The sequence below is a fragment of the Culex quinquefasciatus genome, chromosome 3 (assembly GCF_015732765.1).
Source record: "Culex quinquefasciatus strain JHB chromosome 3, VPISU_Cqui_1.0_pri_paternal, whole genome shotgun sequence".
In the NCBI taxonomy this organism is placed as follows: Eukaryota; Metazoa; Arthropoda; class Insecta; order Diptera; family Culicidae; genus Culex; species Culex quinquefasciatus.
The window spans coordinates 186,815,535-186,839,106 of NC_051863.1; the positions used below are offsets into that span (position 1 = coordinate 186,815,535).

Below are 23,572 nucleotides of genomic sequence, written 5' to 3' on the forward strand. Positions count from 1 at the left end.
TAGCACGCGTCAGAAAACTGTTACGTTGCAGACATCATATCTGCTTTGGACGTAAGATTCAAGTACCTAGAATGTCACGCCGAGGGCACGCGATGGCAACGCGCTACATCTTCAAAAAAAAATGGATTGACACCGCAGATAGAGCTTTAAGACAATGTTCTTTTTAGTCACGATTCCCAACGAAACTAAGAGTCCGAATACCATTCCTGGTTTCGTTGTGAGTGGTTACCAGCGATCCCCCCAGTACACGAACTCCACCCACTCATCACCATTTACAGCTTGAGCGGTGAGACTTGATATGAAGAGTTCCGCTAATTTCCCTGAAGCACGCACGTGGCACATCACACGATCCAGCGTGGCCTCGATCAGCTGAGTCAGTTTGTCCGGGATTATCTGCCATAGCTGCTCGGGTCGACTATGTCTTGAAATCGTTGACGTTGTCCGCATGACATTTCTCGAGGATCGGAGACAAAATATTTCGTCCGGGTTACAGCTGACGACAGAGAAGCTGGAAGAAGGCATTTCGAAGCAGTAACGACAAGACTAACTTATTTTAAGATATCCTTTTATTGTACTATATCCACTTCCACTCTAAAACAGTAGCCATTCATTCGACCGAAAATCACATCCGGCAAAACAAATTACACAGTTCAGAGTTGCCTACGTACAACACACACATTTTTTGTTTTTCTGCTGGGAGAAGAATGTTTTTAATCAATATGGGGGGAAGGTTAGTTAAAAGATGGCAGGCGCAATTGTCCTTCCTCTGTTTGGCCCACACATCTGAGACACATAGTTAAGGTGCGCGACACACGACTGGGTGGGTCGCGGGTTTTCCTGTAGTGTATTGTAATACTTTTCGCTATTCAACGACCCACCCACGTCTCTCGCACACGTCGGACACGGTTTAACCTTTAGTTTTAATCATAGAGTGCTACCGTTTTGCAATGAGTTAAAGAGAATATTATAATATATACGCTTCATTTTATTGCCTACACAAGAGAATTCACACTTTCAATCAGTATTTCAAAAATTCATTCCGCGTCGTACACACATTCGTTCTAAAATTTATGATGATCTGCGTGTGTTAGCGCGCAGAACCAGCCTCCACTTGGGAAACGAAATAAATACAAAATTCAATGACTTTGATGTTGATTTCTCTTCGTACAAGGAACGGTGAGTGCAAAGAATATTCGCTTAAATTCTTCATTTCGCTAGTTATTTCTTGTTTGTTTCGGGGGGTGGTGACGGGTGTTATGTGCTACAAATATATATATCACATTTACGTAATCAATCGTATCGAGGATTACAAAAAAAAGAAAAGTAAAAGAGTTCTCACACCCCGCTGATATTCCTTTTTTGTTGTGGCACTCTACCGGTACCGGCTAGTAACAATCAATTAAATAAATAGGACGCGCTTAATCCTAATGTTTGTTTGTGTAGGTTTACCATTAATGTTTTTTTTTGTAAATGTGTGTGTGTTTTTGTTTGTTTCCGTTAAAACTAATCATATTCACTCACGTTCATTCTGCTAGTATGAGTTTGGGATGAAAATATTTGATTTCTCAAAAAAAGAATCAATGAGATAAGAATGTTTTGTGTAGGTTTGTCACAAAGTCAAGGGGGATGATAAAAGCAGGTATTTAGTTCATGGCCACTGGTGGCGGGGGAAACGCGAACGCCTGTCCGCCCTGCGGGGGCATCGAAGCAAACTGGTAGGACGCTAGTGCAGGTGCAGGTCGTGGGTACGCTCCGTAGGACGGGGCCGCTCCGGTAGCCGGTGCCGCCGATTGGCTGGGAGGGGCAGAGCTGTACGGTTTGTACGATCCGTATCCGTTGGCGGGTGCGGCACTTCCGTTGCTGGCACCGCCTCCGTTCTGGTAGCCACCGCTCTTGGCTCCGTAGCCACCTCCGGCCGATCCGTTCGAGCCTCCGTACGAGGACGCCCCCGAGGAGGTGCGGCCGAGAATCGGCTCGGTCGGGGCGGTCCCGATCCGTTGGCCATACGGTTACCCTGGTCGCGCTGCTGGCCGTAACCGTTGCCGGCTCCACCGCCACCACCTCCGCCGAACTTGTTGCCACCCGCTCCAAATCGGTTGCCTCCGTCGTTGCGCTGGCCACCGTAGCCGTTGTTGTCACGCGGGGGACGGTTCTGGCCGTACCGGTTGTTATTGCCGTAGCGGCTGCGACCTCCGCCGCGCATTCCGTGCTTGGTCATCTCGACCAGCTTCGGGTTGATGACCTGGAAGACGATGAAGCGAAAAAAAAAACATGTCAAAAGCTGTTTATTTCCGACGGCGTGCCCTCCGAGCAACGGCGTCACAAACTCACCTGGTTCGCTTCGCGCAGCACATTGATGAGGTCGCCCGCCTTGTTCGCGTTCGAGTTGGTGAACAGCGTGTACGCGGTGCCGGTGTTGTTCGAGCGGCCAGTACGTCCGATGCGGTGGACGTAATCTTCCGAGTTCGACGGGTAGTCGTAATTGATTACGAACTTTACGTCTTCGACGTCTGTGTTTTTTAGTTTGTTCGCATGTTCGAGTGTGAGGTTTCGTACACACGTTCGAGTGTGCAAGAGTGTGTGTGTGTTTGTATATAACGGAGGAAGAATGCTTTGTGTTATTACGGCGCAATGATGGCAGGGGACATAGACAGAGATAGAGGAACGATGCAAAAGTTTGGCGGCGGCAAGCTGCCAAACTGAGAAATAGAACCACAGCAAATGGGATAATATTCGAAACGTTCTTTAAAACAGATTTTTGAGTACAGATCGAAATGTCTTGATGAGGAAGAATCCATTTTCCGTCCGCAAGTTAGGTGTGATGATTTCTTTCGAATTGTTTGTTGGAATCGATTCTCCGCGCGCTCAAATTTAAATTTCCTTCAACGGCAAGGGGCTCTAATTTTCATCACAGCAGTTTGCGTACTTACGAACAAGCTCGAAACGTGTCTTCCACATCAAAATTTCATTTTTCTCGTCGTGCCTTTGATTATTGTCTTTGAAAACGAACAGAGTTGAGGACGAAACGAACTTCACACACGGATCGCTACTGCTCAAATCGCTAATAATCAAATTCACTGATTGGCTGATTTTCTGTTTTAAGAGTACATCGACATACGAGAGCTTTTGTGCAGTCAAAAAGATGGCCTGGAGATCAAGGACGAAGGTTTGCTGTTCCTAACATTTTAACGCATTTTCTTACATTTCACTCACTGATCGCTTTAGTTTTGCTAGCTTTTTTTTTCATTTCCCAACAGTGTGTAACTTTACCAGGTAGCACTACCAAGCTGTTCAACCATTTCTTACTGCATTCCGTTATGAAGGGGAACAGACACGTCAGCGCACGGCTTAAGAAATTAGTGAAGCAAGGGTTAGAAGCCAGCTTCGGTTACACGATTGAACCTTTCGAGGGGTGAGAGTTATTCAAAGCCAGCTATAGGAAGTAACCTTAATATAAGCGGAACAAACTTTCAGTTACCTGGTTGGTGGGAGGTTGGCTTAGTTTGGTGTGCTCCTTTGTCTTGAAATGCTTTCTTTGGAAACCCGCTCTATTCCGGAATATCGGAACAAACCAACAAGCCCCGAGCTCGGCGGGACAAAGCATGTTTCTTGTTTTTTTTTCGCAATCTCAGTGGGAATGATATAACAAACAACTTATGATCGAATTACAGTGTAAAGTGAATGAAACATAATGTTCTGCTCTGGGCAATAGTCCGTTGAAAGTTTTTCTTTTTTTACTCAAACTGGCCCCACAATCGCACACGAGAAGATAGTTTCACTGGTATTTGTTTTTCGATTGCTGGTGCTGGGTTGAATACGGTTCAAAGCGTATTCCTTCCATTCCGCTTCCAGGACAATCGCACAGTTATTCACATCACTGTCCTCCGTACAATTTCCCGAAGCAGCTGAGGGCAGAAAATGTCGTTTGGTTTTCTTTCTTTTTACTCGTTTTCAAATTTAGCCGAAATCAAACAATACTAAACTGATAAGCAGAGGAACGTTTCAAACGATTACGACATTTTCAAGCTATTTGGAACAGGTTGGGGATCTTGGTACGAACATGCTGAACGACAGATGTGATATGTGAGGACTGTTAGAAGCTGCGTTAATTTCCCAAAACAGAACCGAACAACCTACCACAAGTAAGTTCGTTTCGATTCTCTCGAATAAACACAGTGATTGCTTGTTCTTTCTCGCTGGAAACACGTTGCGATTTGGGCTCGGAACTATTGCACAAACGGTCGGACTTTACTTTGCTCTAAGGTATCCCTCTCTCTCGTCTCTCTAACTTTCTTCTTATACACACTGCAACACGCACTGCCTCCATATTTGTGTTGTGAGGGCTGATACGCTTCCTGTTAGGTTTTTGTTTTTGTTGTGCTTCCAAATATCACCAGCGCTATCGAAAACGCTAATGACAAACAAGAAAAGAAATGCTCCACAGTTTTATCGCAAACAAATGCTTTCCTGGTATTCACTGGTTTAGAATGTAACAACGACAAATCAATATATACAATCAAGCACCTGCATAAATCCGCGAAGAACTCCCACTGCGCTGAATCTGAAACGAGAAAAGGATTAAATCTATCCCCCAGTAACGGGCCGGAAGCTGCAACGAAAAGAACGTCTAGTTTGCTTTCTCTCTCTTTAGTTTGAACGTCGTGAATACAGGAAACACATGAAGCCATCTCTTTCTCGGAACATCAACCACAAACAAATACAGAAGGTCGTCGTCGTCGCGCAGGTGTGTACAGAGAGCAGGGGGAAGTTTTACTGAGTGTGTATGTGTGTGTCTCGGAAGCGATCTCTCGGCCAGGCGCAAAACGATTGACTGACAAAACTTTGTAGGTGCGAATAAGTATCCCAGTGATTGAAAGGTAACGCTACTCTGATTACATCGGTTTTTTCTTTGCAACAGGTGTTGGAGCAAAAAACACAAAGAGAACAACACACACGCAGCCGATGGTCGGACCGACGGTGGCAAGAGGCACATGCGCGTTCAACCTCCGCCGGGCCGCCAACGGTGCGTGGCGTTCGTCGGTGGGCGATCACCAAGGCGACCCGCACCGGAACACTTACCCAGCCCACGAGCGGCAACGTCGGTGGCCACCAGGATGCCCTGGCGTCCGTTTCGGAATGCATTCAGTACGTAGTCCCGCTCCTGTTGGGACTTGTCACCGTGGATTGAAACCGCGCGCCACCCGTTCCGGCAGATGCTGCGGGTAATATCGTCGACGCGGCGCTTGGTTTCGACGAACACGATCGTCTTGGTTTCGGCCTCGGCCGAGATTTCCGTCAACAGCTTCATGAGCTTCTGGTCCTTCTCGTAGTCCTCGCAAACGTCCACGATTTGCAGGATGTTGTGGTTGGCGGACAGGTTCAGCGAACCGATGTTGATCTGGATGTAATCGTTGAGGAATTCCTCCGCCAAGTTGCGGACTTCCTTGGGCCACGTGGCGGACCACATGAGCACCTGGCGATCCGGACGGATTTGGCCCATAATCTTGCGGATTTGAGGCTCGAAGCCCATGTCCAACATCCGGTCGGCTTCGTCAAGCACCAGATAGGTGCACCGTCGCAGGTTCGTGATTCCTCGCTCGAGGAAATCGATCAACCGACCGGGCGTGGCAATCACAATCTCCGCTCCGCGTTCCAGATCACGGATTTGCGGTCCCTTCGGGGCACCACCAAACACGCACGTATTGTTGGTGTTCGTCCGCTGGCCAAAATCGTTCGCCACCTGCTGGATCTGCTGAGCCAACTCACGCGTCGGGGCCAGAATCAAAGCGATCGGACCATCCCCACGATGAACCGTTTCCTGGTGCTGGATGTGGACCAAAGCAGGCGCAACGTACGCTAGCGTTTTGCCCGATCCGGTCTGGGCGATTCCGACCATGTCGCGGCCAGTCATCGCAATTGGCATGCCTTGGGCCTGAATTGCCGTCGGCTTGGTGAAGCCCTGCTTGACGGTCTCCTCCAAAATATAATCCGGCAGACCGCAGTCCCCAAACGTAATGCACGGCCTCGGGATATCCCGTCCCTTCAGCGTAATCTCCAGCTTGGCTAGGTACGCGTTGAAATCCGTCTCCGACAGGGCCATAATCTGCTCCGACGGCTTGTAAAAGTTCTTCTCGAACGGCGTCAGATCGCCGCTGGTCCACTTGATCGAGCGCAGGTTGGCCCCGTTGTTGGCCTGCCGATCGCCAAACGAACCCCGGTTGGCTCCTCCTCCGAAGCCGCCGCCTCCAAATCCGCCCGAGGGACGATCACCCCCGCGGAAGCCACCACCGCCGCCTCCAGCGCCACCGCCTGGACGTCCACCGCGGAACCCTCCTGCTGATGGTTGACGATTACCGTACCTGGGAAACGAAACGAAATTGTTGTTATCAGCTAATCGGAGCTCGTGTGTTTGTGGAAGTTTGAAAGCGCGGTAAATATTTGTTTTTTTTTTATTGCAACTCGAACACACACAGGCTCTTTGTTGGTGCAGACGCTGCGCGTGGTCTAGTGTTGCGACGTATTTCGCGCACATGCTAATGCTTAATTCCACGGAAACCATTGTTTATCGTTGGTAGAACCCGATCTTACTTTCGCTTAGTTTGCTTAACCCTATAATGCTTATTTTTTTAAACATTTTTATTTTTCTCGTAATTAGAACGGCATTTTGAGCAAGTTTTGTTACTTTACTTCTCTTGTTTTTATATTTATTTGGCTAATATTTTTCCACCTCCAATGCTACCTTTTGAGTTTTTAGTTTTTTCATGATTTCATTACTTTTTTGTAATTGTAATTGTATTTTATTGAAACGATATCCTGTTAGTTTACACTGTATATCATAGCAAGAAGGTAATTTGGATCTGAATTGAACTTAGGCTGGTACAAATTTTATAAACTATTTAGTCACCCCGCCTTTCAAAAATTCAATGAAAGTTCAAGTGTAGTCAGCTGAAATTAATTTAAAATGTATTCTTCTGCGTTTACATACAAACATTTTATCATGATTGAGTTTATTCTAAAATCTTCAGTATTTTTGAAAATTTTCTATGTTAAGTTCCGAATACATAAATACATTTTTAGCATTTTTTTTTGTTTTCGTGAAATCTTACTATTGCATTGACAATTAAATATTATTGCAAAACAATTAAATTAGTGTAAAAAAATTCAAATTATTCGCTCTTCAGCATTGTCTTGGCGTTCTCGTTTGCGAGATTTCTACTCGAAACTAAGTGTCCGAAGGCATGATTGTTGAGGCAATTGCAAACCTCTTTTTACACCTATGCTTCCATCTACCCCGGATTCGAACTGACGACCTTTGGATTGTTAGTCCAACTGCCTACCAGCGACTCCACCGAGGCAGAACCCAGGGAGGGGCAAAAAAATAAAAAATATATATAAAAATTTAAATAACACGCCATAGTCTTTACATTTACATGAAAAAAATGTTTTAAAATGCATTTTACACTAGTTCAGTTGTTTTGCAATCATTAGTTTTCAAAAAATCTAAGATCTGACAAAAACAAAAATTGAATCGAAAAAAAAGATTTTGCATCGAAAATTTTCAAAAAATCTTAACTTTTTTTAATAAACCCAAACATGCTAAAAATTATTTTAAACGCAGGAGAATGTATTTTAATTTGATTTCAGCTGGTTGCACTTGAATTTTCATTGAAATTTTGAAGTTTATTGTAATTGTATTTGCCCCCTGATTTTTCGGGCCAATTTTGAAGAGGAGGGGGGGGTGTGACAAAAACTTTTAAAAATATTTGTACCAGCCTAATTGAAAAAAAAAAATAAATAAATAAAGCTGTTCAAATTTTGTGAGAACAGCTATTTTACAGTTCCTTTTGGGGTCCAAAACAACTTCCTAAAATTTGGGAACACTTTGCGCAAAGCGATAAAATTTTGTATGGAAATTTGTATGGGAAAACTTTTTTTTTTTATTTTGGTACCGGGAAATTTAAAAAAGAGATGTGAGCCGGTAACATGGAGTTAAACTTTTGCAACTGTTATGGTAAACTTCACAGCAGCTTGACAGAAAGTTTAACTCCATGTTGCACTTTTAATTTCTCGATAACTCCCGAGCCATCGCGATGGTTGGAATCTTTTTCGTTTGACACTTTTTTAATTAAATTTTCATTCCTTTGTGGACCACCAATCAGTGAGGTACTCCTGGATTTTAGCTCTTGAAAAGTGCTAAAAAAGTGCAAAAATGCCTCACGGCAAGAAAAAGAGGCGGTCCTCACCAGCAGGATCGGCAGATTTGAAGAAGCTAAAGAATGCCGAAGCGCTACCTGCAATGCCAGGCAGTTTGAGCAAGGACGCTCAAAAAATGTCTGGAAACCAGTTCGCTACCCTCCCTGTGGACGTGAGCGAGAAGGAAGAATTTGAACGACGGGAAAAGTGAAAACATCGTCATCGGATTCGGTGCGAAAGTGGCTGACCGGGTTTATCAAATCTGGTGCTTTACGAGCTTCCATTCGCTTGTGTGCTGATGGACTCAAAATTCTGCTACCTACCAGAAAGGATTACAACTACGTTCGGGATTTCCTGAACAACACAAAGATTGAATACTACAGCCATGACGATCCAGGTAACCGCCCCATTAAACAGGTCCTCCGAGGCCTGTACGACATGGATGCGAATGTGCTGAAAGAAGAGCTCAAAACTCTTAAGTTGAACGTGATCGAAGTCTTCAAGATGACGAGACACAACAAGGACATCAAGTATCGTGATCAACTGTACCTGGTTCATTTCGAGAAAGGATCGACAACGCCGTCTGAGCTGAAAGCAGTTCGGGCAATTTTCAACATCATCGTCACTTGGGAACGTTATCGTCCAGTGCACCGAGACGTGACACAATGTTCGAACTGCTTGCAGTTTGGGCATGGTGGAAGGAACTGTTTCATCAAGAGTCGTTGTGCAACCTGCGGAGGTGAGCACAAAACTCAAGCTTGCGAAACAATCAACGAGAACATCGAAGCGAAATGCTTCAATTGCGGCGGCGACCATTCGACCAAGAATCGAAGCTGCCCAAAACGTGCTGAGTTTGTGAAAATTCGGCAGCAAGCGACGACGAGGCACCAACCAAATCGACGCAAAACATCACCAACTTTCACGGACGTGGATTTTCCTGCTTTGGCGTCACCTGGAGCGGGATCTGTTCGAGTGGTTCCAAATCTGCAGCCATTGCCGTTGAATCAGCGGCAAAAAGTTGCAGAGAATACAACACCTCCTGGCTTCAGCCAGCAACCGAGGAAAACCAACCAGCATCAACGGATGAAGGCAGCAGTGACCTGTTTTCACCACAAGAACTTCTGAACATTTTCATCGAGATGACAACAACACTGCGTGGTTGCAAAACTCGTGCGGAACAAGTAAGAACGCTTGGAGGATTTATCTTAAAATACAGTTCGTAGTTTACTCGTTCTAATGATTTTGAATATTTCAATGAATTTGCTTTTTTAGTTTTAAGTTAGGATTAGTTGTTAAAGTGATTTTTTTCTTTTTACACAAATGTATTCGATTCAATGCAATAATGTAAAACAATTTGAAGTAAATAAAATAAATGTGATCAGTTAATAATAAAACGAAAAATACAACAAAGATGAAGAGCATTAGGCCATACCACTTAGCATGTAAAAGAAATGTAATTATTATAAGAAAGTTCAATAAAGACATATTAAATTAAAAAAAAATAAATTTAGAATCAAATTTTGTACCCCGTTGCTGGTCAAAGTCAAACTAAAAGTGACGAACTGTCACTTTTACACGGCGTTCACGCACACAATCAAAACAAACGTTTGGCACTGTGTGTGAACTCCGTGTAAAAGTGATGTCAAACTAAAAAGTGACCCCGTTCTTTTGACAACAGTTGGTGTCAAACCATCAGGATTTGAATAAAAATTTAATGTTCTAAAAGCAGAGACTATGAAAAAATACGTTTATTTTTTTTTATGTCCGGAGTTTTTTTTTAAAGGTCCAATAAACCAAATTTTCAGTTTTTGCTTTTTGGGTGTTTTTAATACCCCTGACTCAAAGCGGTTTTAAAAACACCCTGCAAAAACTCAAAATTTGATTTATTGGACCTTTTCAAAAAAAAAAACTCCAGGTTTTCAGTTTCCATCGTCAAGATGGCTGCAGTGTATTGTGTGTTTACCACAAACAAAAAAAAGAAGGACTGCGAGGTTAATTTTTCAAAATTGATTTTAAAATCCATTTTAAACTCTTTGTGGTCGTACAAAGGGTCAATGTACTCAGAAAAATAAGCTTTATCGCTGTTAAATAGTAGTTTATGCAACAAGTTGCAAAAAGAGGATTTTTTCAGCACGAGTCGTACATTTATCCAACGAGGTTCACCGAGTTGGATAAATACGAAGAGTGCTGAAAAAAACGAGTTTTGCAACGAGTTCCAACAACATTTTTGCAATTCCAAAAAACACACACTGAGTGAAATTTTAAGTCAAATTTTCATGTATTTTGTCAATAAATCGTTTAAATCAAAAAAAATGTTGAAAAGTTTTACTTCTCGAAACAAGTGCTGAAAAGTTCAACTTTTCAGCACCCATTTGAGTGCTGAAAAGTAGAACTTTTCAGCATTTATTTTGAAAAGTGTTGCTATTCGATTCTGTTATTTTTGGTACAGAAAAGTAGGCTATTTCGTCGTTCAAGAATGACAGGAAATGTAAGTGGTTTCACGATGGAATTGCAAAAAATAATATCAGCAATCTAAGCTTCATTTTAGGACCCAATTAACGGTCCGATCTTCAATGTTAAAAAGTGAAACATTTGGAAAACATTATGATCTTTTCGAAAAAAAGAGCAAACATGCAATATTGCGCCTTTTGAATTAGATGGATAGTGCATCCCAGTCACGAATTTCTAGCAGAGTTATTACAGAGCTTGATATTCTAGCAAAAATGCTCCACCGTTCTAGCAGGATTCTTGCAGAACCAGCTCTGCTCGTGACTGGGATAAATCATGCCATCTGGCTTGCCGAATGAAACACATTTCGACGCCAATATTTCAAAAAGCATCATGTACCTACAAACTAAGCGTTTTGAGAAAAACGCATTTGAATGTAGAGAATCTATTTTCAATTCCCATTTTAATATAAAAGCAAAATAAGATGTTCTACTGATAACAAACGATGAAAAACGTTGCTTTTATTGATACTTGATCATCCATTATTTCCGTAGTTTTATTTGAGAAAAACAAACATAACTTCTTTTGAAATCACCAACGTATATATCACCCTGCTGTCATTGAGGGGGACGCTTTGTTATGATTCGTTTTTCTCCGCCGAATGTACATGGCGCCTTTTTCATGATTCTTTTTTTTCGTCACGAGGTTCATGTAGTCTTTTATTTGACAGGTTGACAGGGCTATATAAACAGGGACTGCTGATGGCAGAGATTTTGTTTATGTTACTTTATTTAAAATCATGATTAAACAGACTTTGCTGAAGTAACTTTTGCTCATTTTTGGTGGAGAGGTAGCTTATTAGGAGTACTTTCAGGATATGCAATAACCCAGAAAGTGTCGAAATGTACATGATGCCTTTTGAAATGTTACCGTCGATTTATTCAAGCACTTAGCATTGCTCGAATCCGGTACTCCATTCTCAGTTCCAATTTCATTAATTGGAAACATCCAACGAAAGCCACTGCAGAAACATGAGAGAGTTGGATATCGTCGGTTCAGTGCAGCCATCAACTAACACATTGAAAAATAGCACTTTCAACGCTAACTAGACCAACTAAACTAACCAGCTGGTGTCTCAGAGCGTCATGCACAATCATGACTTAACTGTACTTGCACCAAGTTCGAGCTTTTTATCCGCTGCTCTTTTCTGCTTTTCTGCAGCCAGAGCCTCATGTGGGAGGGAGAAAAAGAAAACCCACTCCCCCTCTTTTTCGCTCTTGTACAGTTGCATGTTAGTGCTTCCCCGCACAGGCGCATTCATTTTCTCTTTGAACGATTTTATGGAATTTTCCAGCAAATGTGGAAAAGGCTGGAAAATTCAAGAAAAATGTCCAGACTTTAAAAGAGCAGAATTTGATTATATTTTGTTAAAATATTCTTTAAATAGTATGATTTAAACAAAATCAGTACTATTTTCTAAGCAAAATAGTAGCCAAAGTCTGAAATAAATCCAAGTCAGCATTTTCAAGCCGCTGCTGTGCAAAACGGCAGCCATCTTGTCGAAGGGTAAAATTTTCCCAGCCCGTCGCCAGGCCGATTAGAAAATCCATATTTTCCCGGAAACTAACATCTTCCCCCGAAATTCAACTAGCGCAAAGTGACCCCGGCGGGTTTACTTACATTTTGAGTCTGGTTTTGGGAGGTTCCTTGCGTTAAATTCTAGCAAAATGTGGCGAAACAGCGGACAGGCGTGGGCTTCGCGATGTTAACACTTTGGGTGATTCACTCAAACTGCGACGAGCTTTGGGAGCGCAGCGAGCAGAAGGCCAGAAGCAGGCCACCACGACCAGCAGGAGCTTTCGAAAGCACGCGAACTGTCAAAAATGAGGTTTTTCTTCATTCCACCCCTGCAAATGACAGCACTGACGGCCGAACCAGCTGTTTCACAGACAAATGGACTGAGATGCATTTTTTTGTAATCTATGTTTCAGGCGTTAGGAAAACATTTTGTTATCCATTTTAATCTGATTTTTTTCAGATTAACTGAAAAATGTTGATACTCGATTGAGGTTTTCTTTTTTTTCTTTCTTTTAGATTTTTATTTGAAAAACATTACATTACAAATTTCACATAAACAATGTTTAATTGTCTGTGATTTAAATACCTTGCCGGTTCCCGGCGTGCGGTCAAAAGTCTGTTTTGTTTACGTAAAAAAGTTGAAAGTTGCCGGATGTTTCAAATATTTTATTCGACTGTTACACCCATCTTATTCTGCAAATCATGTTCTCACGCGTAATCTTCCGACGGTTGCACCGTTCCGCGAGCCTGTCGTCGAAACCTCCAGATAAATCAACCGCCGCCCTTGGCGAGGAAAAGGTTCGCGATCTGCTGGACAATGCCGCCACGTTTGAGGACGCGAAACCACGCTCCGAGCAGGACACCTGGGCCACACTGCCCTACGTGGACGGCACGTTCATGGGCCGGGACCAGTCACTGAAATCGTCGCGACCCCGGATCGATCCCCGTGAAACTTCCATTATTCTGTTCCCGGGGCAGGGCGCGCAGTACGTCGGAATGGCGAAGCGGTTGCTGAAGTACCCGGGTGCGCGGGACATCTTCCAGCTGGCCAACGAGGTGCTCGGGTACGATCTGTTGAAACTTTGTCTGGACGGGCCCCGGGAGAAGCTGGACCAAACGAGGCACTGCCAGCCGGCGGTCATGGTTTCGTCGTTGGCCGCGCTGGAACAGCTCAAAGAGGAGCGGCCGAACGCAATTGAGAACTGCTTCGCCACGGCCGGATTCAGTTTAGGCGAGATTTCCGCGCTGGTTTTTGCCGGAGCACTTCCGTTCGATAAAGCGCTCAGATTGGTGCAGATTCGAGCCGAGGCGATGCAACTGGCCAGCGAGCAGCACACAAGCGGAATGGCCACGGTTCTGTACGGAGCGGACGCCCGCATCGGGGAGGCCTGCAAGGGTGCCCTGGATTGGTGCATTCAGCGGGGCGTAGAGAGTCCCGAGTGCCGGATAGCGAACTATCTCTACCCAAGCTGCAAGGTCATTGCCGGCAGCGAAGACGCGCTCAAGTTCCTCGAAGCGAACGGGAAAAAGTACGGCATCAAACGGATCAAGCGACTTCCGGTCAGCGGGGCCTTCCACACCGAACTGATGGCGTCGGCCGTGGAACCGTTTGCGAAGGCACTCAAAAGATCACCATCGAAGATCCGATCATCGGCGTTTACTCGAACGTGGACGGCAAGCGGTACCGAAATGCGGGCCACATTCTGGGCCAGCTGCCGAAGCAGATTACGCGACCCGTCAAGTGGGAGCAAACGTTGCACAATCTGTACGAGCGGAAGGCGGGGGAGAACTTCCCGCGGACGTTCGAGTGCGGTCCCGGGCAAGGCTTGAAGACGATTCTGAAGCAGGTCAACGGGAAGGCGTGGGACTCGGCGTTCAGCATAGAGGCGTGAATAAGAGGTAAACGTTGTGAGAAATAGATTTTTTTTATAAGGATGAATTTTATTGGTCTTGTGAATGTTTGAGAAATTCCCGTTTAAACAGTGAAAATTTTGAATCGATCCTCGAGTCGATTTTGGCTGGAAATGATCTAAAAACAAAAAAACTTATTTTCCTACATGTTCTCTACGGTTACGCCATTTTCTTGCGATTTTTAATGTTATTTTTTTATTTAAATGAAACTTTGTCATTTCATTCTCTATGTCAAAAAAAGCAATTTTGCATCATAAGTTTTTCCTTACAAGTCTCCCGACAATTTTTTTCGACTAGTCATACAAAGTGGGTAAATGTATGACAATCTGTATCTTGAGAAGGGATTTTCTGATCGATTTGGTGTCTCGGGAAAAGTTGTAGGTTATGATGAGGAATTTTAGGAAAAAAGGTACACGGAAAAAAACCATTTTCTAATTAACTTATTACCAACAAAAGTTATTATTTTTATTATTTTTAATGTGTTTCAGGAGACTAAAAAGACATCTTCGGAGCCAAAATGCGTGATGGTTAAGGAGATATGTTTTTTTTTTCAAATCGAAAACCTGAACAAAATTTTTTAAAGTATTCTTATAAAAAGCAAAATTGATTTTGCATTCTAAAAGTACTTTAGAGCAATTCCAGCCCAAAACAGGAATTTTTTAGGTACTTTTTTCTCGACCCTCTCCGATTTTAATGAAACTTTGTAGACATGTTATCCTAGGCCTATAAAAGCCATTTATGCAATTCCGTCGTGAAACTACTTACTTTTCCTGTCATTCTTGAACGACGAAATAGCCTACTTTTCTGTACCAAAAATAACAGAATCGAATAGCAACACATTTCAAAATAAATGCTGAAAAGTTCTACTTTTCAGCACTGAAATGGGTGCTGAAAAGTTCTACTTTTCAGCACTGAAATGGGTGCTGAAAAGTTGAACTTTTCAGCACTTGTTTCGAAAAGTAACACTTTTCAACATTTTTTTGATTCAAACGATTTATTGACAAAATGCATGAAAATTTGACTTGAAATTTCACTCAATTGGAGTTTTTGGAATTGCAAAAAATGTTGTATGGAACTCGTTGCAAAACTTGATTTTTTTCAGCACTCTTCGTATTTATCCAACTCGGTGAATCTCGTTGGATAAATGTACGACTCGTGCTGAAAAAATCCTCTTTTTGCAACTTGTTGCATAAACTACTATTTTGTGTACATGGAGCCAGTTACACTCGATAATGACATTTGAGAAGGGCGTAAGTGTTTTCAATATTTTTTTTTTTTTTTTTTTTTTTGCAGGCCAAGGGTGCATGATACTGATGATACTCGTCGGTTGACACATCCAGGCGAGGAACATCCTGGAAGGAGCCCAACTACATCCGTAGTGCTGGACAAAACAGCATGGCTCTGGTTCCTTGCAAGTGTCCTATTTTCTTACCTCCACGTTGGCTTGGTTTAGTCATCATGATGACAAGGTGTAACCTAGCTGGTGGCCTGTGGAAACGACTCGTAAACCTTTGACCAGCGAGGGTCAGAGTAGAGACGGCTAGAAGAAAGGGGCGCGTCAATGTGGGAAAGGGAAGTAATTTGTGATTGTAGACGGTATTGTTTGGATTCGCAGTATGTTGAGTCAACTGCTGTGGATGTACCTGAGCATCGCAGAACGGGGTTTCTCTTCTTTCCATTTAAACTAACAGCTATCTTCTGTTTATTTTGTTTCACTGATTTTCTTGAACGGCTTCTGTTTACTATCCTCTATTTGATTTCGATTTTACTTATTTGATTCTCTTATTTCTCAACACTTTTCCACTCTATTTTACCAATTGATGCTGCTGTAACAAACTGTCTGCTTTCCCTTAATTTGGCAGCGATGTCAATTTTGTTTATCATGTGCATTTTCTTTATTTATCTATTTGAATAATTTCTAATTTCAACTATCTTTCTTTTACTATTGATTCTTTACATAGTATATTTCCTTCACTGTCCATTGTTTGAAATTTCACCTTTTTCTTAAGCAAGTGAGGTTCGAGCTTTTACTCAATTTATGGAATGATTAAAGGATTAACACAAATATTACTATTGTATTTTTGATAAACTTTTCTAAAATGCTTAGGACCAAAATATTGTAACAAAACACCGCGACAAAAGAAATAGCAACAGATAAACACGACTCAACACTAGGAAAGATTTCAGGAGAAAACAATATACAGTAAAATAACAATTAGTTTTTGATTTCAAACTAAAAATAAAACAGTTTTTGCTTTAATGAAAGTTGATAGGCACACAATGAATGGTTAGGCGCTTATACTTACATCAAACCCTACGTAATGTACCACCCCCGGCCGAGTTTAAATGCTTAACCGGAAAAGAAGGTGTGCATGCCTGGCACGAACACTCAAAGCGTGTTCTAGCGTGCTGCTCGTACTGACTCAGAGCAAGGGTGAGATGTAGGTGTAAGGGCAGTGCGTGTTCGTCGGGAACCTAGTGCATAAGATCGGTCAAGGCCCGTTCTTACACTGAAAATTGCGAATTGCGAATTGAGATTTTTAATGTTATTTTTTTTATTTAAATGAAACTTTGTCATTTCATTCTCTATGTCAAAAAAGCAATTTTGCATCATAAGTTTTTCCTTACAAGTCTCCCGACAATTTTTTTCGACTAGTCATACAAAGTGGGTAAATGTATGACAATCTGTATCTTGAGAAGGGATTTTCTGATCGATTTGGTGTCTCGGGAAAAGTTGTAGGTTATGATGAGGAATTTTAGGAAAAAAGGTACACGGAAAAAAAACCATTTTCTAATTAACTTATTACCAACAAAAGTTATTATTTTTATTATTTTCAATGCCGGAGACTAAAAAGACATCTTCGGAGCCAAAATGCGTGATGGTGCAAAATCTGGTTAAGGAGATATGTTTTTTTTTCAAATCGAAAACCTGAACAAAATTTTTTAAAGTATTCTTTAAAAAAGCAAAATTGATTTTGCATTCTAAAAGTACTTTAGAGCAATTCCAGCCCAAAACAGGAATTTTTAAGGTACTTTTTTCTCGACCCTCTCCGATTTCAATGAAACTTTGTAGACATGTTATCCTAGGCCTATAAAAGCCATTTTTGCAATTCCGTCGTGAAACTACTTACTTTTCCTGTCATTCTTGAACGACGAAATAGCCTACTTTTCTGTACCAAAAATAACAGAATCGAATAGCAACACATTTCAAAATAAATGCTGAAAAGTTCTACTTTTCAGCACTGAAATGGGTGCTGAAAAGTTCTACTTTTCAGCACTGAAATGGGTGCTGAAAAGTTGAACTTTTCAGCACTTGTTTCGAAAAGTAACACTTTTCAACATTTTTTTGATTCAAACGATTTATTGACAAAATGCATGAAAATTTGACTTGAAATTTCACTCAATTGGAGTTTTTGGAATTGCAAAAAATGTTGTATGGAACTCGTTGCAAAACTTGATTTTTTTCAGCACTCTTCGTATTTATCCAACTCGGTGAATCTCGTTGGATAAATGTACGACTCGTGCTGAAAAAATCCTCTTTTTGCAACTTGTTGCATAAACTACTATTTTGTGTACATGGAGCCAGTTACACTCGATAATGACATTTGAGAAGGGCGTAAGTGTTTTCAATATTTTTGTATTTCGTAATTTAAATATTGCTGTATCTCAAAGCCGTTGCATCTTAACAAAAAGTAGTCCAATACAAACTTATAGGAAATTTGACGGGCTTTCCGAAAAAAAAATACACTGAAAGAAAAAAACACTCCACTTTTATGAGATTTTTTTAATTTTTGAGTTTAAAAGTCAAATTTGAAGGTGAGCCCACGATTTTTTTTCGTTCAAAATTTTTGTGAAAATAGCCTAAGATGTTACAAAAAGACTCACGAAAAATGCAGGATGGAGCAACTCACCTAAAAAATACAAAAATCATTTACTGAAACCGTTTTTTTCAAAAGTGCTCTAAACGTCAAAATTTTTAAAAACCGAACACGAGAGTCGACTCTCCAGACAATTTTACATAAAAGTCTCTATATTGACAATTGTCCTAAGTCCAATCATTGTGAAGTTACAGCGGTTTTAAAAATAAAAGTGTTGAAAAAATAGGGTTTTTGATGGTTTTTGGCAATTTCTATATGACAGACTTGATTTTTCAGTCTCAAAAATATATTTACCGGAAAGCTCGTCCAATTTCCTATAAGTTTGTCTTTGACCCCATTTCAATTGGATGTATGGGCTTGCAGATATCGACGGTAACATTTCAAAAGGCATCATGTACATTTTGACACTTTCTAGGTTATTGCATATTCTGAAAGTACTCCTAATAAGCTATCTCTCCACCAAAAATGAGCAAAAGTTACATCAGTTAAGTCTCTTTAATCATGATTCTAAATAAAGTAACATAAACAAAATCTCTGCCATCAGCAGTCCCTGTTTATATAGCCCTGTCAACCTGTCAAACAAAAGACTACACCTCGTGACGAAAAAAAAGCATCATGAAAAATGCCGCAATGTACATTCGGCGAAGAAAAACGAATCATAACAAAGCCCCCCCCCTCAATGACAGCAGGGTGATATAGACGTTGGTGATTTCAAAAGGAGTTATGTTTGTTTTTCTCAAATAAAATTACGGAAGTGATGTTTTATTGAATTTGGATGATCAAGTATCAATAAAAGCAACGTTTTTCATCGTTTGTTATTATTAGAACATCTTATTTTGCTTTTATATTAAAATGGGAATTGAAAATGGATGCTCAACATTCAAATGCGGTTTTCTCAAAACGCATGGTTTGTACATGATGCTTTTTGAAATGTTGGCGTCGATATAAGCTAATTTACTATCCAGGTTACTACACTACACTGAAAAAATATTATGTTTTCAGTCATGAGCAATGTAATCAGCTTATATCTGTAAGCCCATGCATCCAATTGAAATGTGGTCAAACACAAACTTATGGGAAATTTGATGAGCTTTCCGTTAAACATATTTTCGAGACTAAAAAAAATTAAGTCTGTCATATAGAAATTGCCAAAAACCATTAAAAAACCTATTTTTTCAACATTTTTTTTTTTAAACCGCTGTAACTTCACAAGGATTGAACTTAGGACAATGGTCAATATGGAAACTTTTATGTAAAATTGTCTGGAGAGTCGACTCTCGTGTTCGGTTTTTGAAAATTTTGACGTTTAGAGCACTTTTGAAAAAAAAAAACAGTTTCAGTAAATGATTTTTGTATTTTTTAGGTGAGTTGCTCCATCCTGCATTTTTCGTGAGTCTTTTTGTAACATCTTAGGCTATTGTTCGGGCCTGGCCGACATGGGAAGCGGTCGACTGTATGGTTGTTAGTTGCGGGGGATGGAAAACACCGGAGATTACGTTTTCTACTTTTATTTCTCCCACTTTCCCTTCTTCCTTCTGCTACTACTCTAAAAAACTGTGCTTCGTCCTTCTCGGTCGGAGGTTGTAAGCGGACTTACTTGGCGCGCTGCCCGCGCGCTCTTGGTGTGTTGCAAATAGAGTTATCTACGTGCGCATGTATTGCGTGTACGCACACGAAAAAGATTGAGGTTAAATTTTGTACCCACCAGCAAAACAAATGGGGTGCTAGTGTGCGTGAGCTCGGGCTTAGATAACTCTATGACGTTTCTCCCTCGTCGTCGGCAACGCAGATGGTCGTCACGGTGGGGTTTCTGGCTTCGTTCGTACCGAACAGCTATTTTCACAAAAATTTAAACGAAAAAAAAAATCGTGGGCTCACCTTCAAATTTGACTTTTAAACTTAAAAATTTTAAAAATCTCACAAAAGTGGAGTGTTTTTTTCTTTCAGTGTATTTTTTTGGAAAGCCCGTCAAATTTCCTATAAGTTTGTCTTTGACCACTTTTTGATACGATGCAACGGCTTCGAGATACAGCAATATTTAAATTACGAAATACAAAAATATTGAAAACACTTACGCCCTTCTCAAATGTCATTATCGAGTGTAACTGGCTCCATATACACAAAAAAGATTGAGGTTACATTTTGTACCGTCCAGCAAAACAAATGGTGTACTAGTGTGCGTGAGCTCGGGCTTAGATAACTCTATTCTATTTTTTAATGCAGTCATTTGTGCCACCATTTTAATTCACAGATTTTTTTTTAATTTGTGAGCATGTTTTTCAAAATTGTAAAACATTTAAAGTTTTAAATTTGCTGATAATAAATAATCTAAAATTTTGCGTTACATATTAAAAGAACGCTCCCTGTGTCAAACTATCAAGTGCAAATAGTCATTCTTATGTAAAATTGTCTGAGCTCTACGATAAAAATATTTTCAAATTTTAAAAATCTGACTTAACATTTGAAAACGGACAAAAATGCTTTTATAGCGGAATTTTGGTTAAATGGACCCTAGAAGATTTTTGCGGTGCAAGTTTTTGTTGTTACTGGATGCCTGGTACAAAAAAAAACTTAGCTGAAAATAGGAAGATGGGCGTGGCTCAATGCACTCGTTTGATAAGAATACATTTTGGAAATATTTTTTTCAAATGCTTGTAACAGGAATAGAAGAACTTTTTGTAAAAGTGAAAATAAACAGAAATGTTCACAAAAAGATGCTCTACTCGTTGATGTACTTGGTTTTAGTAAATTTCAAGGAACACTCCAGATTATCCAGCATCATTCAAACATGACCGCTTATTAGGCTTAAAATGGGTTTATTTCCCCTACGTTACCTGCATTTTGGATGGCCGCATAAAGCTTCCGCTCTAAATACAGAGCGATTATCAAGATTTTTTTGAAAAATTGGGAATTGGGGCGAGAAAAGGACCCTTTACCAGTTTCGTGCGGTGAATGAAATGGATGAAATAACACCATCCATGGTCTAATGCCTATTTCAACTAATGGTGCGATGTTCAATATTAAAAAATTAAACTAATCTTTTCAAGACTACTTTTTAAATAGGGCAAACATTTAATATAACGCCCTCCTCGTGGAAAATTTTCCATAATTTTGTTGTTGTAAGAAACGAAGATTTTTTTAATGCCTTCGGACGTCTAGATCTGTTTCATGAATACCTTCAAAGTTTCAAGTCTTGAAAAGAATGTTCGGATGCAATAAGTGTTACCAGTTTGTGCTTTTTTGCTTGCTTCATTATTTTTCCACGAAAAAAAAAACATTATTTTGTCACAAATACACATAAAGATACACTTTATCATAATTTCTACACAATTTGTGTGATTGTGTGGGATTTTGTGTGTGTGTGTGTGTGTGTGTGCGGGTTTTCTTCAATTTCTACCATACAATATATAGAGTGTATTTTATAATTATTAGTTATTTTTTGTAGTACTGTCTCATGCCGCAGTTCCATCTCTAGCCGTTAATTCTCGCAGAGATGCGAACGCACCAAGCCAAAAATGGGGGAAACAACGTTTTAAAATTACAGAGTTTGTCGCATGTTTGAAAAAGGTTGCTGCTTACGCGGTTGTTTTTAAAAATGGCATAATTTAACTGCTTTTTCTTGTTGTTGTTGTTGTTGTTGTTATTTAGTGATTAAGTGAGAGAGCGCGCGTTTAAATACGAGAGAGATGCTGCAGCAGATTGCACGGCCAGATGGTTTCGATGCGTTCCTTGACAAAGTTAAAGGGCAGCGTGAACCACTGGAGCAGGTGGCTGGCGAAGATGCCCATCGATTCCGGATATTGGTGGGTGAGGAGGGCCAGCAGGGCGGTTATGGAGCAGAGTCCGGCCGTGAAGAGGATGAAAAAGGGCAGTTCTTTTTCGGATAGACGGACACCTCGTGGAAGGAGGGCAGCAGTTCCCGGTCGGCGCACTCGGTGCACGTGGGATACGGGTAGAAGAGATGGCCACGCTCGAGGGGGTAGGGCAGCATCCGGAAGGTGCCCTCCCAGGTACAGTGCAGAAGGTTGAGCGCACCTCGACGTTCTTCCAGTGCTGAAGGTGGAAGAAGGCGTAGGCCAGCGCTTCCGAGTCTCCACGTTTGAGGATGTGCTCCGGGGGAAGGATTAGTTGCTTCATCTCGAGCAGATATTTGGGCACGTGAGGGTTAAATTCGACCGCCCGGTGAATCGCCTCGACGGCACTCATTTCGGCCGGCGTGAGACCTCGCTTGGAAGCCACATCCGGGGAGAATTTCTCCGCCACAACACGGGCCTTGAGCAGGGCTGCGGTGTAACAGATGGTGGCCGATTTGGGCAGTGAAATGTCGTCGTACTTGGCCAGCACAGCTTGGCAGTCGGCGTACGCTTGCATCTCCAGCAGTGCCTCGAGCAGATTCTCGTGAATGTTCAACACATTCATAATCGGTGGAATCTCCTTCGTTAAATCACGAAACATCTTGACCGCTTCCTTGAGCTTGCCCAACTTGCGGGCGCACATGGCCAACCGACGTTTAATGTAAATCAACACATTGGTGTCCCGCCTGAACACACCCTCCATGACGGCGCCCTGGTGCTGAACAGCCTGGGACTTTTTGTAATTTCCCTCCGCGACCTTCAGCGCGGTCCGCAGAATTCGCTCCGCCTCCAAAATGGTGGTGGATTCCTCCTCGGCCAGCAAGATATAGGCCGGCGCGCAGTCCTTGTTGATCTCCAACGCATTGTTGGCCGCCTTGATGCGAACAACCGGATTCCGCTCGCGCCACGCCGTCTGCATAATCTCGTACTCGGCCTTGCCGGCATCACCTGAAAAAAGAATTTTACGTTTCCGACGACTTCTACCGGCTAGGAAATTTTAACCCACCCTCGCAAGTAAAGAACGTCTGATGATCCTGCGCCGAGAGGTTCATATCGTAAAACGTGAGCGGTTCCTTCTGCGTTGCCCAGTAGAACCTCTGGTACTCGGCACCACGCAGCAGATTCAAAGGATTTCGCCAAACCTTACACTCCGGCATGCTCTGAGTGGTCGGCGTGGCCGTGGCGCTCTCCGATCCGGTCCCGGCCTCCCCACCTCCGATCCACGGACTAATGTGGTTGATGGACACTTGCTCTGCGGAGGAAGGGGAAACAAATCTATCTTTCCCCAAACAAAAAAACCAACCAATTTCAACTCAAACTCACCGATAAAAGACGTTCCATACTTGCGGAAGTACCACCACTCAAAGATAAGAATCAATCCGGAAATCAAGCTGGACGTTCCGGTGAGGGCGACGTAAAATTTCGGAGTCACTGAAAAAAATTCTTCCAGATTAGAAGCCGCAGCAAGAAGGAAAAAACAAAACTCCAAAAAAACTCACAAGTGCTGAGAAAAACCGACGAGTCCCACATCCTGGCTGTTTGGCGGCGGTGCGAGTCCCGGAAGTGGCCGGCCACGGACAACCAACCGGAACGGCGGCAGAAAATAGAGTTGGCGAAGAAAAAATTCACAAGCACAACACACGAACGACACGAAAAAAGTTGGGGAGAACAACTCTTTTCTCTTTTTTTTTGTTGGTTTACAAAAGTGAC

At 41.9% G+C, this 23,572-nt stretch overlaps 3 protein-coding genes across 3 annotated transcripts; 1 reads left to right on the forward strand and 2 right to left on the reverse strand.

Annotated features, from left to right (window-relative positions):
* Positions 1-548: 548 nt before the first annotated feature.
* Positions 549-12,460, reverse strand: LOC6048049 (ATP-dependent RNA helicase dbp2). The gene is given in 5 exon segments (XM_001864984.2): positions 549-1,931; positions 1,934-2,242; positions 2,332-2,510; positions 5,080-6,359; positions 12,322-12,460. Coding segments are annotated over 5 exon segments (2,058 nt in total). The 5' UTR covers positions 12,324-12,460; the 3' UTR covers positions 549-1,643.
* Positions 12,461-12,789: 329 nt separating this feature from the next.
* On the forward strand, positions 12,790-14,158 carry LOC6048047 (probable malonyl-CoA-acyl carrier protein transacylase, mitochondrial). Its single transcript, XM_001864985.2, is given in 2 exon segments — positions 12,790-13,840; positions 13,843-14,158. Coding segments are annotated over 2 exon segments (1,188 nt in total). The 5' UTR covers positions 12,790-12,921; the 3' UTR covers positions 14,112-14,158.
* Positions 14,159-21,237: 7,079 nt separating this feature from the next.
* On the reverse strand, positions 21,238-23,572 carry LOC6048046 (protein ST7 homolog). The gene is given in 6 exon segments (XM_001864983.2): positions 21,238-21,888; positions 21,891-22,046; positions 22,049-22,810; positions 22,869-23,114; positions 23,186-23,293; positions 23,362-23,572. Coding segments are annotated over 6 exon segments (1,512 nt in total). The 5' UTR covers positions 23,393-23,572; the 3' UTR covers positions 21,238-21,679.